The 11,861-nt window shown below is 35.9% G+C and overlaps 1 protein-coding gene across 2 annotated transcripts; it reads left to right on the top strand.

The window, feature by feature from the left end:
* The first annotated feature begins 243 nt into the window (after positions 1-243).
* LOC140991732 (uncharacterized) lies at positions 244-4,300 on the top strand. 2 transcript variants are annotated; one of them, XM_073461858.1, is made up of 6 exons: positions 244-659; positions 2,341-2,501; positions 2,783-2,813; positions 3,209-3,311; positions 3,577-3,721; positions 3,916-4,300. In XM_073461858.1, exons 1-5 carry the CDS (start codon positions 336-338, stop codon positions 3,681-3,683), a joined length of 726 nt encoding a protein of 241 aa, XP_073317959.1. In that variant the 5' UTR covers positions 244-335; the 3' UTR covers positions 3,684-3,721; positions 3,916-4,300. The 2 variants fall into 2 exon arrangements, with proteins under 2 accessions (XP_073317959.1, XP_073317958.1); XM_073461857.1 differs by having other exon boundaries at positions 3,577-4,300.
* Positions 4,301-11,861: the final 7,561 nt, after the last annotated feature.

The following is an 11,861-nucleotide window of genomic DNA, read 5'->3' on the forward strand; positions in this document are numbered from 1 at the left end:
TATTTTTATTTTTATAATTATATTATTTTTTCAATTTAAATATCTACTCATTTTTCACTAATTTTTAATAATATCATCCCGTGCATAGTACGGGTTAAATATTGAGTTATTTTTGGATATAAATTATTTAATTTAATATCAATTTAACGATAATTGTGATTATTTAAATTTAAATTTAAACGAATTAAAATGAATGCAATTAAATTCCTCACAAAACCATTTAAACTGAGCCCACTGGTAAAACCCAAACCCAAACCCAAACCCAATCAGAACCGATTCCCAGTAGACACACAGCAGCACCGCGGCGCAAACCAATCTTCTGTCCACCGTATTCAATGCTCCGTCTCTCCAGGCGAGTTGAAAGTTCTCGTGCAGGCCTCCTGTTCGCACTCCAACTCCGTTCAGCTCGAACCGATGCGGGATCTGGCACACCGTCTTCGCGCACTCGGAGGCGATCCAAGTTTTCTCCTTCATCTGATTTTAAAAAGACGGACCAGAAGTCGGAATGGTGGGTGGTAGACGGTGAGATGCACGAAATAGGGGAAAACGTGCCTCTCAGAGAACGGTTTGTTATCCCTAGAGATAATATTCCTAACAGACGCCGCAAGCAGCTACGAGAGCAGTTCATGAGTCGCACGCGTCTCGTTCTCAAGGAATCTGTTAGTCATCTTTCTCGTCATTCGATTTGCTCTTGTTTTTTCGTGCTTTGAATTATCACACATTTCCGTGATTTTGTATCTGAAATCAATTATACTACTGATTAAAAAGGAATCGAAGAAACGTGCCTTGTATATTCGATGGTAGCCATGCATGTAGGTTTCGATTGACTTACCTAATGTGCCAAGCAGTTTGCAGTGAGAGAGGTTTTTTTTTTTTTTTTTGTGGGTGAGGCGTTGTTATAACTTATACATGAGCAAAGATTGAATAAAAGAAGTCAATTTTGTTTGTTGGGTAGACAACTAGTCGATTTCTAGTCATTTACAAAAAAAAAAGTTTAATTCCCATAAAGTGGAATCATAGAATTAACATCCCTGTTAGAGGTGTCAGCCTTGTTGGGTTTGGAAGATCTACAATATTATAGCCACGTTGAGAGATCTTGGCATTGTCAAAGTCAGGTGTGGAACCTTTGGCTGATGTGGGTCTCCACAACGATTTCTTGAAATTAACCCTAATTATGAACAACCAACTTCGTGTAGTTTTTAGTTTTCCAAATTAAGATGGATTATTAAAGCCACTCGGGGCCAGTGAAGATAATGCACAGATGATGGATGACCATGTTGATGAAATAGTTTTTTTCGCTGTGATAGGATGAGGTGTTCGAGCGACACTTGATGCCTATGTATAAAGAAGCAGAGAAGTGAAGTTTGGGATTGTACGCTATGTGCATGTGCCTAAGAGAAGAAGTGCAAGATTATAGGTATCAAGAGTGAAAATTTAAAGGTAAATGGGATTGTTGGTTATATGGGAATTAGTCTGTAAAGTTGAAATGTTGAATATGGTTAGGTGAATACGTTGGGATGGTGGAATCATGTTTGATATTATCTCGATTATGATAAATTTCTTATAGAATTAGCGTTGTGTAACGATGTCGGATATGATTATAGTGTTATTAGTGTCTGACTGATACCGGATTATTAGTGTCTGACTGATACCGGTTGTATTAAAAAAATGAGGAGAATTAAACTGAAAGTAAGATTTTTAGCTTCCTAGACATTTGTACTTAAAAGTAGGTATCAGAGCTGATTGCTGAATTTGAATTTTGAATTGGTTTGTGTTCCACGAAGAAATTGAGGTAGAAGCTTAGGGCACACATGATTAATATGAAAAATTATTTAATTGGTGCTATTTTCACAATAGGGAAAAGTTGAGAATCTGTGTAATCTTGAAACAGTTTTCATGCATATGCAAAATAGAATATATCCAAACTGTGCAATGCCTGATCACACAACTTTCAGGCTTAAGCAAAAGATATTACACCCCAACCATGCATAGTCTTTTACAGACAGTTAAAAGGTAGCTTATCATCTGTCTTAAATAATCAAATATTGGATGAAATTGACCAATTTTGTTTGTTTTGTGGTGGTGGATTATTCCTTGATTTTGAGTCTAATGGATCAAAAAGTTTCATCCCAGTAAGTTGAACCAGAGAACCAATTCCAGTTTGGCTTACTTTGAGTTAGATTGGGTAATGTATGCTTGAAATCGCATTGAGTTTTTGCTTTTCTGGTTAATGCTTAATATACTTTATTTTTCTTTGATGTTGATTTTTACATTTTTTATTGCTCGAGTATGGTATCTGTTTGATTGAAGCTCAATTGTTCTTATTTTTCCAACTGGAAGGAGCATGAACCTTGGTGCAAAAGATACATGGAATTATATAACGAGCTTCGAGAGAACTGGGAAAGGTTGTACTGGAATGAAGGGTACTCCAGGAAGCTTGCTCAAGATCATGCAAAATTTGATTCTGATGAAGACGATGAAGAAGATTTCAATCCTAACAGGTTTGATGATATATATTTATTGTTTTACAACTAAATTCTACAGGCTGTGATGCTCTAGTCTTTGTTACTCATCATCAGGAAGAAGTTGTTTAGTCAATGCAATTTAGATTCGGTTGTTGAAAATTTTACACTCGAAGAGGGATTTTATTATTTTTATCTTGTCGTTTTTTCTGGTGGTTCTTGTTATTTCAGAGTGTGATGAACTCACTCTTCCTAAAACCAAATATCTGGTCTTACTAAAAAAATAGTTGTGTTACATTTGATGATCTCTCTTCTTGCAGGAGAAGACAACCTCGAGATTTTCAAATGACGGTAATTGTTTGAACATGCTGCTTTTCCATTGTTTAATGTTATAGTGAGTTGTAGATTTTATATATTATAAAGATTATCTCTGTATTCACACATGCAAACAAGTGTAATTTTTTCCCTGACGAACATACTGCTATCTTATCGATACTGTATGTAATTCTAAAAAACTTTTTCTGACGAGGTTAAACTAGTTTCTGTTTCTTGTACAGATAATTGCCTCGTATGTTTGCATGTGTTAACTTTAATTGTCGTGCATCATGGTGTGTATTTTGAGTTATGTCATTGTTGGAGTAATTTTCCTTCTCATCTCCCCACAACGGATTGGGAGAATCTATTTGAGAGAAAATTTTCTGAAAAATTCTACTTGTATAGCACGAGAGTTTGACTTTTGCCCACAGGATCAAGTTGCAGTGAGGAGCAAGGGAATTGATTCAGGTGAAAAGGTCAGCCAACTCCGTGATAAGTTTGAATATGACAGAGAGAGAAGAATGAGAGAAAAAGGTTCAGTTTATGGCTCTCACACCTTACAGTTTAGCATCTGATTTATGATAGAGGATAGATCTCAATAGCACATGTCATCTGTACATGATTATTTACACCAAGGAGGGGATTCTAAGTTTGCTAATGTATGATATGATGGTGATATTTTATATAACTTAATGAGCATCAGATTAGAAGTTACAGAAGGATACTTTTCGTTCTTACTTCTAGGTTTTCCTTTTGTTTGTTTTTGTAAGTTGTGATATTAATTATATTAAATTTTCAGCCTTTGCACCAATGAATGGAGGATATGTTTCTGAAATGAATGACCCCGTCTCGAAGAACAAGCCCTTTGACATCAGCAGATACATTTCCGATGCTGATGGCGATTGACTAAAATTTTTGATTGAAATAAAATTCCATGCTGTCTGGTAAGCATTGTAATATTTCCTGAGATTAATTTCCTGAAACCGTTATTTAGCTTTGAACATTATATGAAGTGTAGCTATTTTGAATCCTCACAATTTGCGTAATGTGTTAATAAGTAGAAGAGGTTGCCAGTGGTATGGGACAGGGCATTTCATAGATGTTGATTTCACCTCCAATGTTTCTTGCTCCAATGCAGTTCACTTATTGTTAGCTCATTTTGGTGACCCGTTCCAAGTAAAATTTGTGGATGTATTAAGTACGAGGAGGGTGTGTCCAGAAAATGGAGGTTTACAAGAAGTTGGAGTTCTACAGATGGCTAGATAAGCCCGGCCAGTTTGGCGACTGGGTGCAGATGTAATGATGGATGGTGTTGGTGCATGCTAATCTATGTCGGGTGATGTACTTATGCCATGTATCTATATCAGGAGGGTGTCAATATTGTGCTCTATTCGTTCATGTCTATCGTTAGACTGGAAATTGTTATGGACCTGGTAAGGAGAAACTCGACTGCTCAAACTAACCCAAGTTTCAAATTTTGTAGTGAAACACTGGTTATTCATAGTGATGGCTGCTATTAAATATTTCAACTTTCTTCGTGTTTTCCACGCCTGGTGGATTCGATGTGACATTCTACTCTCTTTTTTTAGAAAAATTAATCAAATTGTGGCGAATCTTTACTTTTTGCTAATTACACGAAATCCAAATTTATGGTCAAAACCAAATGGAGCGAAAATGTCATTTTATACGGTTCTGCATTTGGAAACTAGCTCAGGTTGGCCCATGGCTTGAAATTATACTTGTTGTGGATGGATGTCGGTCATTTGTAACTTAAAGTAGTTGATATTTAATGTTAAGGTTGCTTTGTCATAATATGGATCATTAGATGTTTAATTTCATGTATAAAATTGCACTTGTGTTCGCAAAATTAATGGTAAAAGATAGATTTATTATACGTAAGCAATTGGAAAAAGTTGTGTTTTAACATATTTGGATTTCAAACATAAATTTTACAAGAAAAAATGTCAAAGTATTGGGAGTCGAGAAATATTGCAAAGTTACCTGAAACCGAAACGAAATTACACAACAATTTTGTTGAAAACTCGCTATAACGGTGGGGCCGTTATGCATGTATTTTATAAACTAGGAAAGTCTCAATTATTTTCTGAGGGCCATCATGTTCCTTCGTGTGATTTGCCTAAAATTGTGCCAAACTTATAAGAAAAGAAAAGGAAAGAAACTATTGAATAAATATGGCCTCTACCCAAAAGTCATACGCGACGGCTTTTGCTTCTTCAATTTCAAAACAGTGTAAAGCGTTGGAATAAAAAAAAGAGTATTATATTATATTTTATATTATATTATATATTAGTCTGAGAATATAGTTATTTTCATAGATTTGTCTACGAAATGATTTATTTCAAAATTATAATAAACGGTCATCAAATGCACAAAAAATTTTATCAATATGAAGTGAAAATACCAACTGGGGTAATAAATATTTAGTGAAGTACAGCTGGAGTAGTATAGTAGTACGCATTGTACAGCGGCATCCGTACTTATGTATGACATCAAAAGATCATGAAATCTCCTATAAAATTTAAATAAGAGAAATACTTCTTCATTGTGTAAAAAAGTGATTCACGTGTTTTATATAATTTAACTTAATTCAGATTATTTTAATTATTTGTCATTTTATAATGATTTTTTTGCCCTCAAAAGTATAAAACTCAATATATTGTCTTTTTTAACCATCATTTTTACATTTATCGCAGAGAAGATGATTTAGAAAGAAAAACATAATTCCTAAATCACTGTGGCACTGCTGCAATTGCAAATTTTTGATGTTGTTCCCAAATATGATATTGTTTCATAGGGAAATTGGCCTTCAATCCTCAGCCGTCGATTTTTTTTGTGTTCAGTCCGTGGGTAATTTTTTAGTACCACATTTCCACATGAAGTGTATCACATTTTGTATGACATAGCACCACAATTTTGTGGATAGAGAGTGAACCCAAAGAAATATTTTGATTGGAGATTTTTCACCAACTTCCCCTTGTTTCATATTCTATTTATCTTTCAATATATGGATCAGTCTATCAATTATGATATATGATATGTAGGTAAGTTTAAACTTCATACAAACCGTACACATCTAAAACTACAAGTAGTTTATGTTGGAGGATTAAACACTAATTTAAGAATATGAATTTCGACAGGTTTAATTTTCAGATTTATATGATATGTATAACTTGTGTGGTGGAAATATTTGACATTGATTTTTTTACAGAATTCCAGGTATAGTGATTGAACATGGTTTGGTTAAAAAAATTAAAGGAGATCTAGATGTCACAAACATGTATGCTTTGTATGAAGATTCATACTTAGTAATTATTTGGATTGTGGAGACAATAGCAGACCCTGAAATGGTGTTAGACCCACAGGAAACCATTGTATATTTTGAAACATTTGTTGATTCTAATCATGTAGGCTATATTGCATATAAAACGGATGATAACGACTAAGAGACTTCGTCGGTTCATTTAGAGTCTGATAATCCAGAGCTTTCCTCTGTTCCAAATCTGGAGAATGCTTTCTGTATCCAGCGATCCTAAAATTTCAACATCTGATCAAGTACTTGAGAATGAACGTGACCAAATTAATCTTGAAACTCGTGCTTCTGAACCAATACCCGAGAATAAAAATAATACATACATTCGTGAAACATTTGGTTTTTTTGTTCTTGTCTTTTCTGAATTTGATCCATCTGAGCAAAATTTGAGTCAAGACCTTCTCTCATTTGATTATATTTTGAACAGTATTAATGTCTTTCCACCAAAAGTATTGCTTTAAGTCTTGATACATTTTGGATCCTCCGGGATGGTTGGTGAATCGATATCTATGAACTTCTTCCAAAACTTTCTTCTTCGTCGAGCGGGATACACATATCCATTTTCGATAGAGTAATTGTAAAGGCCCGTATTTCGTACTCGAAATTTTGCGAAATTATTTAAAATTTTTCTCTTTAAATAAATAACATGCATCATTCATAAAATAAACTGATAAATGGATTTAACTTTAAAATAACAGCGGAAGTAAATATTGTGTTTCGAAACAACAATTTAAAAATCATTCAACATATTAAAAACTGAGTTTGAACATAAAAAAGTGAATAAACTGAAACATGAGGTCCTCGGGTTCCTACTACTGCTGACCCAAGCTAGCTCACTGGTCTCCGCCCTCAGTCTCAACCTCATCAGTACCTACAACAATCAAGTCTAGTGAGTCTAAAGACTCGGCATGCATATATCGCGAATAGCAAGTAAATATATCAAAAAATCGCATGCAGCGTAAAAATATCGTATCGTAAAGCGTAAGGTGAAAATCGTGTCATGAGTAATTATAAATATGTGCATATCTAAAAATCGTACGTAAAAGATTTGCTCGATAGAGCCCTGTCATAAAATATCATAATGATATTTTTCTGGTAGAGATAATGTTTCAACGCAAGTGGCCCGTAACATAACATAAACGTCTGATTAGACTAAACCACAGTATAATGGGCGGTATAGATCACCACAGCCCTTGGACTAGATGTCCGCACCCATACATAAACGTAAACCGGTCGTAAGTCACCGGGTGGAGAGATCCCGTAAGCGTAAGGTGGCCACAAGACATATCGCATATATCTCAAAATAAACATTTTATATTTTATGCATATAATATAATTATAACTCTGTTTTTACCGGATGAGTTGGATCGTTCCCAGGCTTGCTACGACCTAATTTTAATATGAGACACATGCAACTAATCTCAACTTGGCAAAAACTTCATATCCGAACCAAAACGAGACAAACGAGACCAACAACTTTATTTCCAACCTGTCTTCGTACTATCCCGAATCAACATTGAACCATCGTTTAGCCATGATTAACATACACCTAACATAATGAAATAATGTCCCTAAGAATTGTAATACACGAAAAATAGTGAATTGAGGCCAAAATCATGAAACACTCTTTCGAGAGTCACTTTGGCACATTGCACCGTAAATTCTCGTACGACCTCTAAACTTAATCAAATCACAAACGGCCAAAAACATGACCTTCATAACTAATTGGGATACTGTCCAGTCCAAGGCCATAGGCTAAAAGCCCACCAAGAACTCGACCAAGACCCCTGAACCGAAGCTAGGCTGCTGTCAAAAGCAATGGCAGCAGCTGTGCATATATTGTGTAATTTATGAAACTAATGGCCATTAGGCTTGAACCATCGACTAGAGTCTCTTACCAACATCCTAAGGCGTGGCTTGAACCATGGCTAAGGCACTTGGCCAACCACAACTCAAGCAAATACCTAGGACACCCCACAACTCTAACCGAGAGCACCGAAATCTGTGTAGTGTGGTGTGTTGAAGTNTAGAGTCTCTTACCAACATCCTAAGGTGTGGCTTGAACCATGGCTAAGGCACTTGGCCAACCACAACTCAAGCAAATACCTAGGACACCCCACAGCTCTAACCGAGAGCACCGAAATCTGTGTAGTGTGGTGTGTTGAAATGTTGTGCTGTCTTGTGTCGTTCCAGTGGCCATATGACCGACCATGGCTCGATCTAGACATGATGAGGTATTGTGTGAACCATGGCTAAGGGCTAAAATCCAACCACGATCCACTCAAACCCCCAAAACCGAAACTCACTCACTCACACCAGAAACAATAAAAACCGAGGGGCGCTTGTGATGTTGTTTTAAAATGTTGATGTATCCATGAACCAAGTCTGGAGAGGCCATCTTGGTCACGTCTTAGACATGCTAAGGGAGGGGTCTAACCATGGTTACAGGCCCTGGGCCAACCAAGATTCGAACACTCACCTTAGAAAACCAAACAATAAAAATCGTGACTCAATCTGCTACACATGAGGTTTCTTGCTGTCAAACCTTTAATTCGAGTGCATGGGCTTAAACCAATGGACCAGCAACACCCTAACTCACTCTAAATCATGCCTAGATGCAGCCTTGAGTGCCTGGAACCGAAGCAACATCCTGAAATCACAAGAACACCACCAACTGTGAAGCATAAAATAGGTGGCCGAGAGGGCCTGTGCAGATTTTCTTTGCAAGTTGCTGCCATGTTTGCTTTATTTCGTGAATCGTGAACATAGAATGGTTTAAAAATATCTATAGGACTTGATTGAAGAGAAAATAAACAATATATACATGCCTGTAAGATTTTTTTGAATAAAACAAAGCAATAAGACGAACACGACGCGACGGAGACGAAGTTGTATTTTCTTTCTTATTTTTCTGCTGCAACTTTTCGATTTTTGCTGCTGATTTTACTGGAATTTTCGAAACTTAAGGATGGAGGGATGCTAGATTATGAAGGTGAGGGTTACAAGGTTGATAAATTAGTCAAGAATGCATTAGATGGAAGTTTAATGTGAGGAGATAATTTCGATGGCGAAATTTCATTTATGAGCGAGAGGAATTGAAAGGTCCAAAATATGATAACATAATTTAAATGCATGCAAATCTAGAAATAATGGAAAATATCTAATTAAATTATTTTAATTGCATGAATTAAATGTGTTAGTCATGTTTACATGTTTAAAATATGAATTTCTACTAGAATACATAAAACTGTGTTTTAAAGTTATTCGAAACACGATTGATGAACAGAGACCAAGGACCGTAAATGAAAAATATTTTTATTAGATGATTATTTTTAATTATTTAATATATGGTATATTTATTGTGGTATTTTCGAAAATGATGCTTTTAAGATGTTTTTACGCGCCGAGTCGTAATTTAAACTAGTAATCGATATTCGCTGAAAATAAATGGAACTCGGCTAATATTTTCGAAAATTTTCCTAAACAAAATATTTTAACTATATTATAGTGGACCTAATGGGCCTATTATAATAAGGTTATCGGGCCTAAACTCCTACCCAATTTTCTATATCACAATATAGAGTTTCCAAACCCTAAAACTACTTAAAACCACACGCCTACAAGCACTAGTCTCCTAGGGCTTCACTCTCCATCAGCACACGCACCCACACACCACACATAAGCACATTCACATGAATTGAAGGGAAAAAAATGCAGCAAGCTTCTTCCCCCGTCTTTCCGCCAACGTCTCTCACGTCAAAGATTATTTTTCTTGCGTGAACTATGCAAAGGCATGCCTTAATTTTCCTTCACTCATCATTCAACCATATTATGTGTATTTAACATTATGGCATGAAAAATATGATACAATTTCTTATATTTTCTTTTTTACGGCAATACATGATGAAACTTCAGTTTTCATGATTTTAAATCCGTGCTTATGTTGCACAAAGGGACTGTCATGATAGGACTATGGGAATGGACGTTTTTCACCATGATTAAGGGTCCATAGAGGCTTGGCTAAGGGCTGGGCAAGAAAGGTAAAAAGGTTGAACGAAAATTTAGGTTATAACAAGCTAGGGTTTCGGTTTTGAGGGCTAGGAAAGAGCAGGCCGTGGGCTGTATTTGGGTCACATCCAGGGGTCTTAGGAGGGTCTAGTCATGGTCCTAGATAGGCTAAGGAAGGGCTGGTGCAAGGGCTAGGGCTGCAGCGAGTTCCTTGGGTGTGCGCATCATGTAGAAATCGCAGGTTTGAGGGCTAGTCGTGTATGGGCTGTAGGGCTTGTTCCAGTAGCTAGTCTAGGGTTCGGTCTAGGTCCTAGGATGGTTGGTTAAGGTCTGGACATGGTGGTTAGGGTCTAGGCTTGAAGGAACTCATTGTTTATTCAAGTTAGGGTTTTCGAAAAAGGTGCAAAAAAATTCAGTAGGTTGTTAGGCTTTTCCGAGGGTTTTAGACGACTTGATTTGGGATGAAAAAGGGTTATTTAGGTTTTAATTAGCTATGATTCAAATTTGGTAAAGCTTGGTTAAGTTTCGGGTCGATTCGGGTAAAAATTGAAACGTAGGAGTTTAAGTTTACGTCTAAAAAATGTTTATGTGTATATTTTAAGGTGTTATGTTAAATTTTGATGGATTTGGGTCGTCTTTTTAAGGTCTAAGGGTAAATTGAGAAAGTTAGGGTTTGAGAGGCAAGACGACCATTTTACACCTGAAAAATGTTAGACGTCCTGACAGTGCCCTGAGTGTTGTAATGAATGTTAAAATGTTAATTTTGATTTATGAAATTTTATGATGGAAAACGATAAATGCTGAAAGATGTGTTGTATACTTGGTTTAAAAGAAATTGATATTATTGAATGTATTTTTATGAAGTAATGGAAACGAGGAAAAATGTTTTGAAAAGAAGTGATTTAATTGTGACGGTAAGGAAATGGGGATTCGTGAGGGACGAAGCCCCATTGGAACCCTTTTATGGGGCAAAGCCCCGTAAGAACCCAACGACCGAATTTCCATCGAAAGGATATGATGATATATAAGGACAAGGCTCAGTTGACGGATGAGAGCGTTTGTTGATGTTCCCACCGACTACAGGCCAAGGCACATAACGAAAAAGTGGTTAATGTTGTCTTGCTGTCTGGTACCATAGTTATAGCTGAGATTGATCAATCGACCGAAGAATGAATGGATGGTCACAATTAATGAACTGAATTCACCTTAAAGAGAATGCATATGTATATGTTCATGATAAAAGGAAAAGGATATGATGAAAGGAAAAAAGTTTAAAGTATGCATATTAATGAAAAGCTATTTTTATTGAAAATATTTTTACTGTCGCATGTGAATGTATATGTATTACTTGCTATCATGGTTAAGGTTTGCAGCGTCATTAGACTCACTAAGTGTGATCGATGTAGGTGATCATGATTTTGATGATGTTAGAGGATTTGATGGTTGAACTAGTTGGACTGATGGTGCACATAACCCGATGACCTTTGCTTGTTTTTCCGCATTAGTATGATTTTAAAGATTTTATGACGTTTATGACTTTTGATGCTTTTGAGTGGTTTTGGGAGGATTTAAGATTCTTATGCTTTATTTTGAAAAATACTAGTTTTAGGTTTGGTTGCCATCTTACGATTTTATGTTTTGCACATCGTTTTAGATTTTCAAATAATTAGTCGGAGAGTATAATTTGAATGATGCAAAAATATATTTATGTATATATATATATTCGTTCGAAGCATATAAGAAAA

This window comes from Primulina huaijiensis, chromosome 13 (genome assembly GCF_012295235.1).
Source record: "Primulina huaijiensis isolate GDHJ02 chromosome 13, ASM1229523v2, whole genome shotgun sequence".
NCBI classification, from domain to species: domain Eukaryota; kingdom Viridiplantae; phylum Streptophyta; class Magnoliopsida; order Lamiales; family Gesneriaceae; genus Primulina; species Primulina huaijiensis.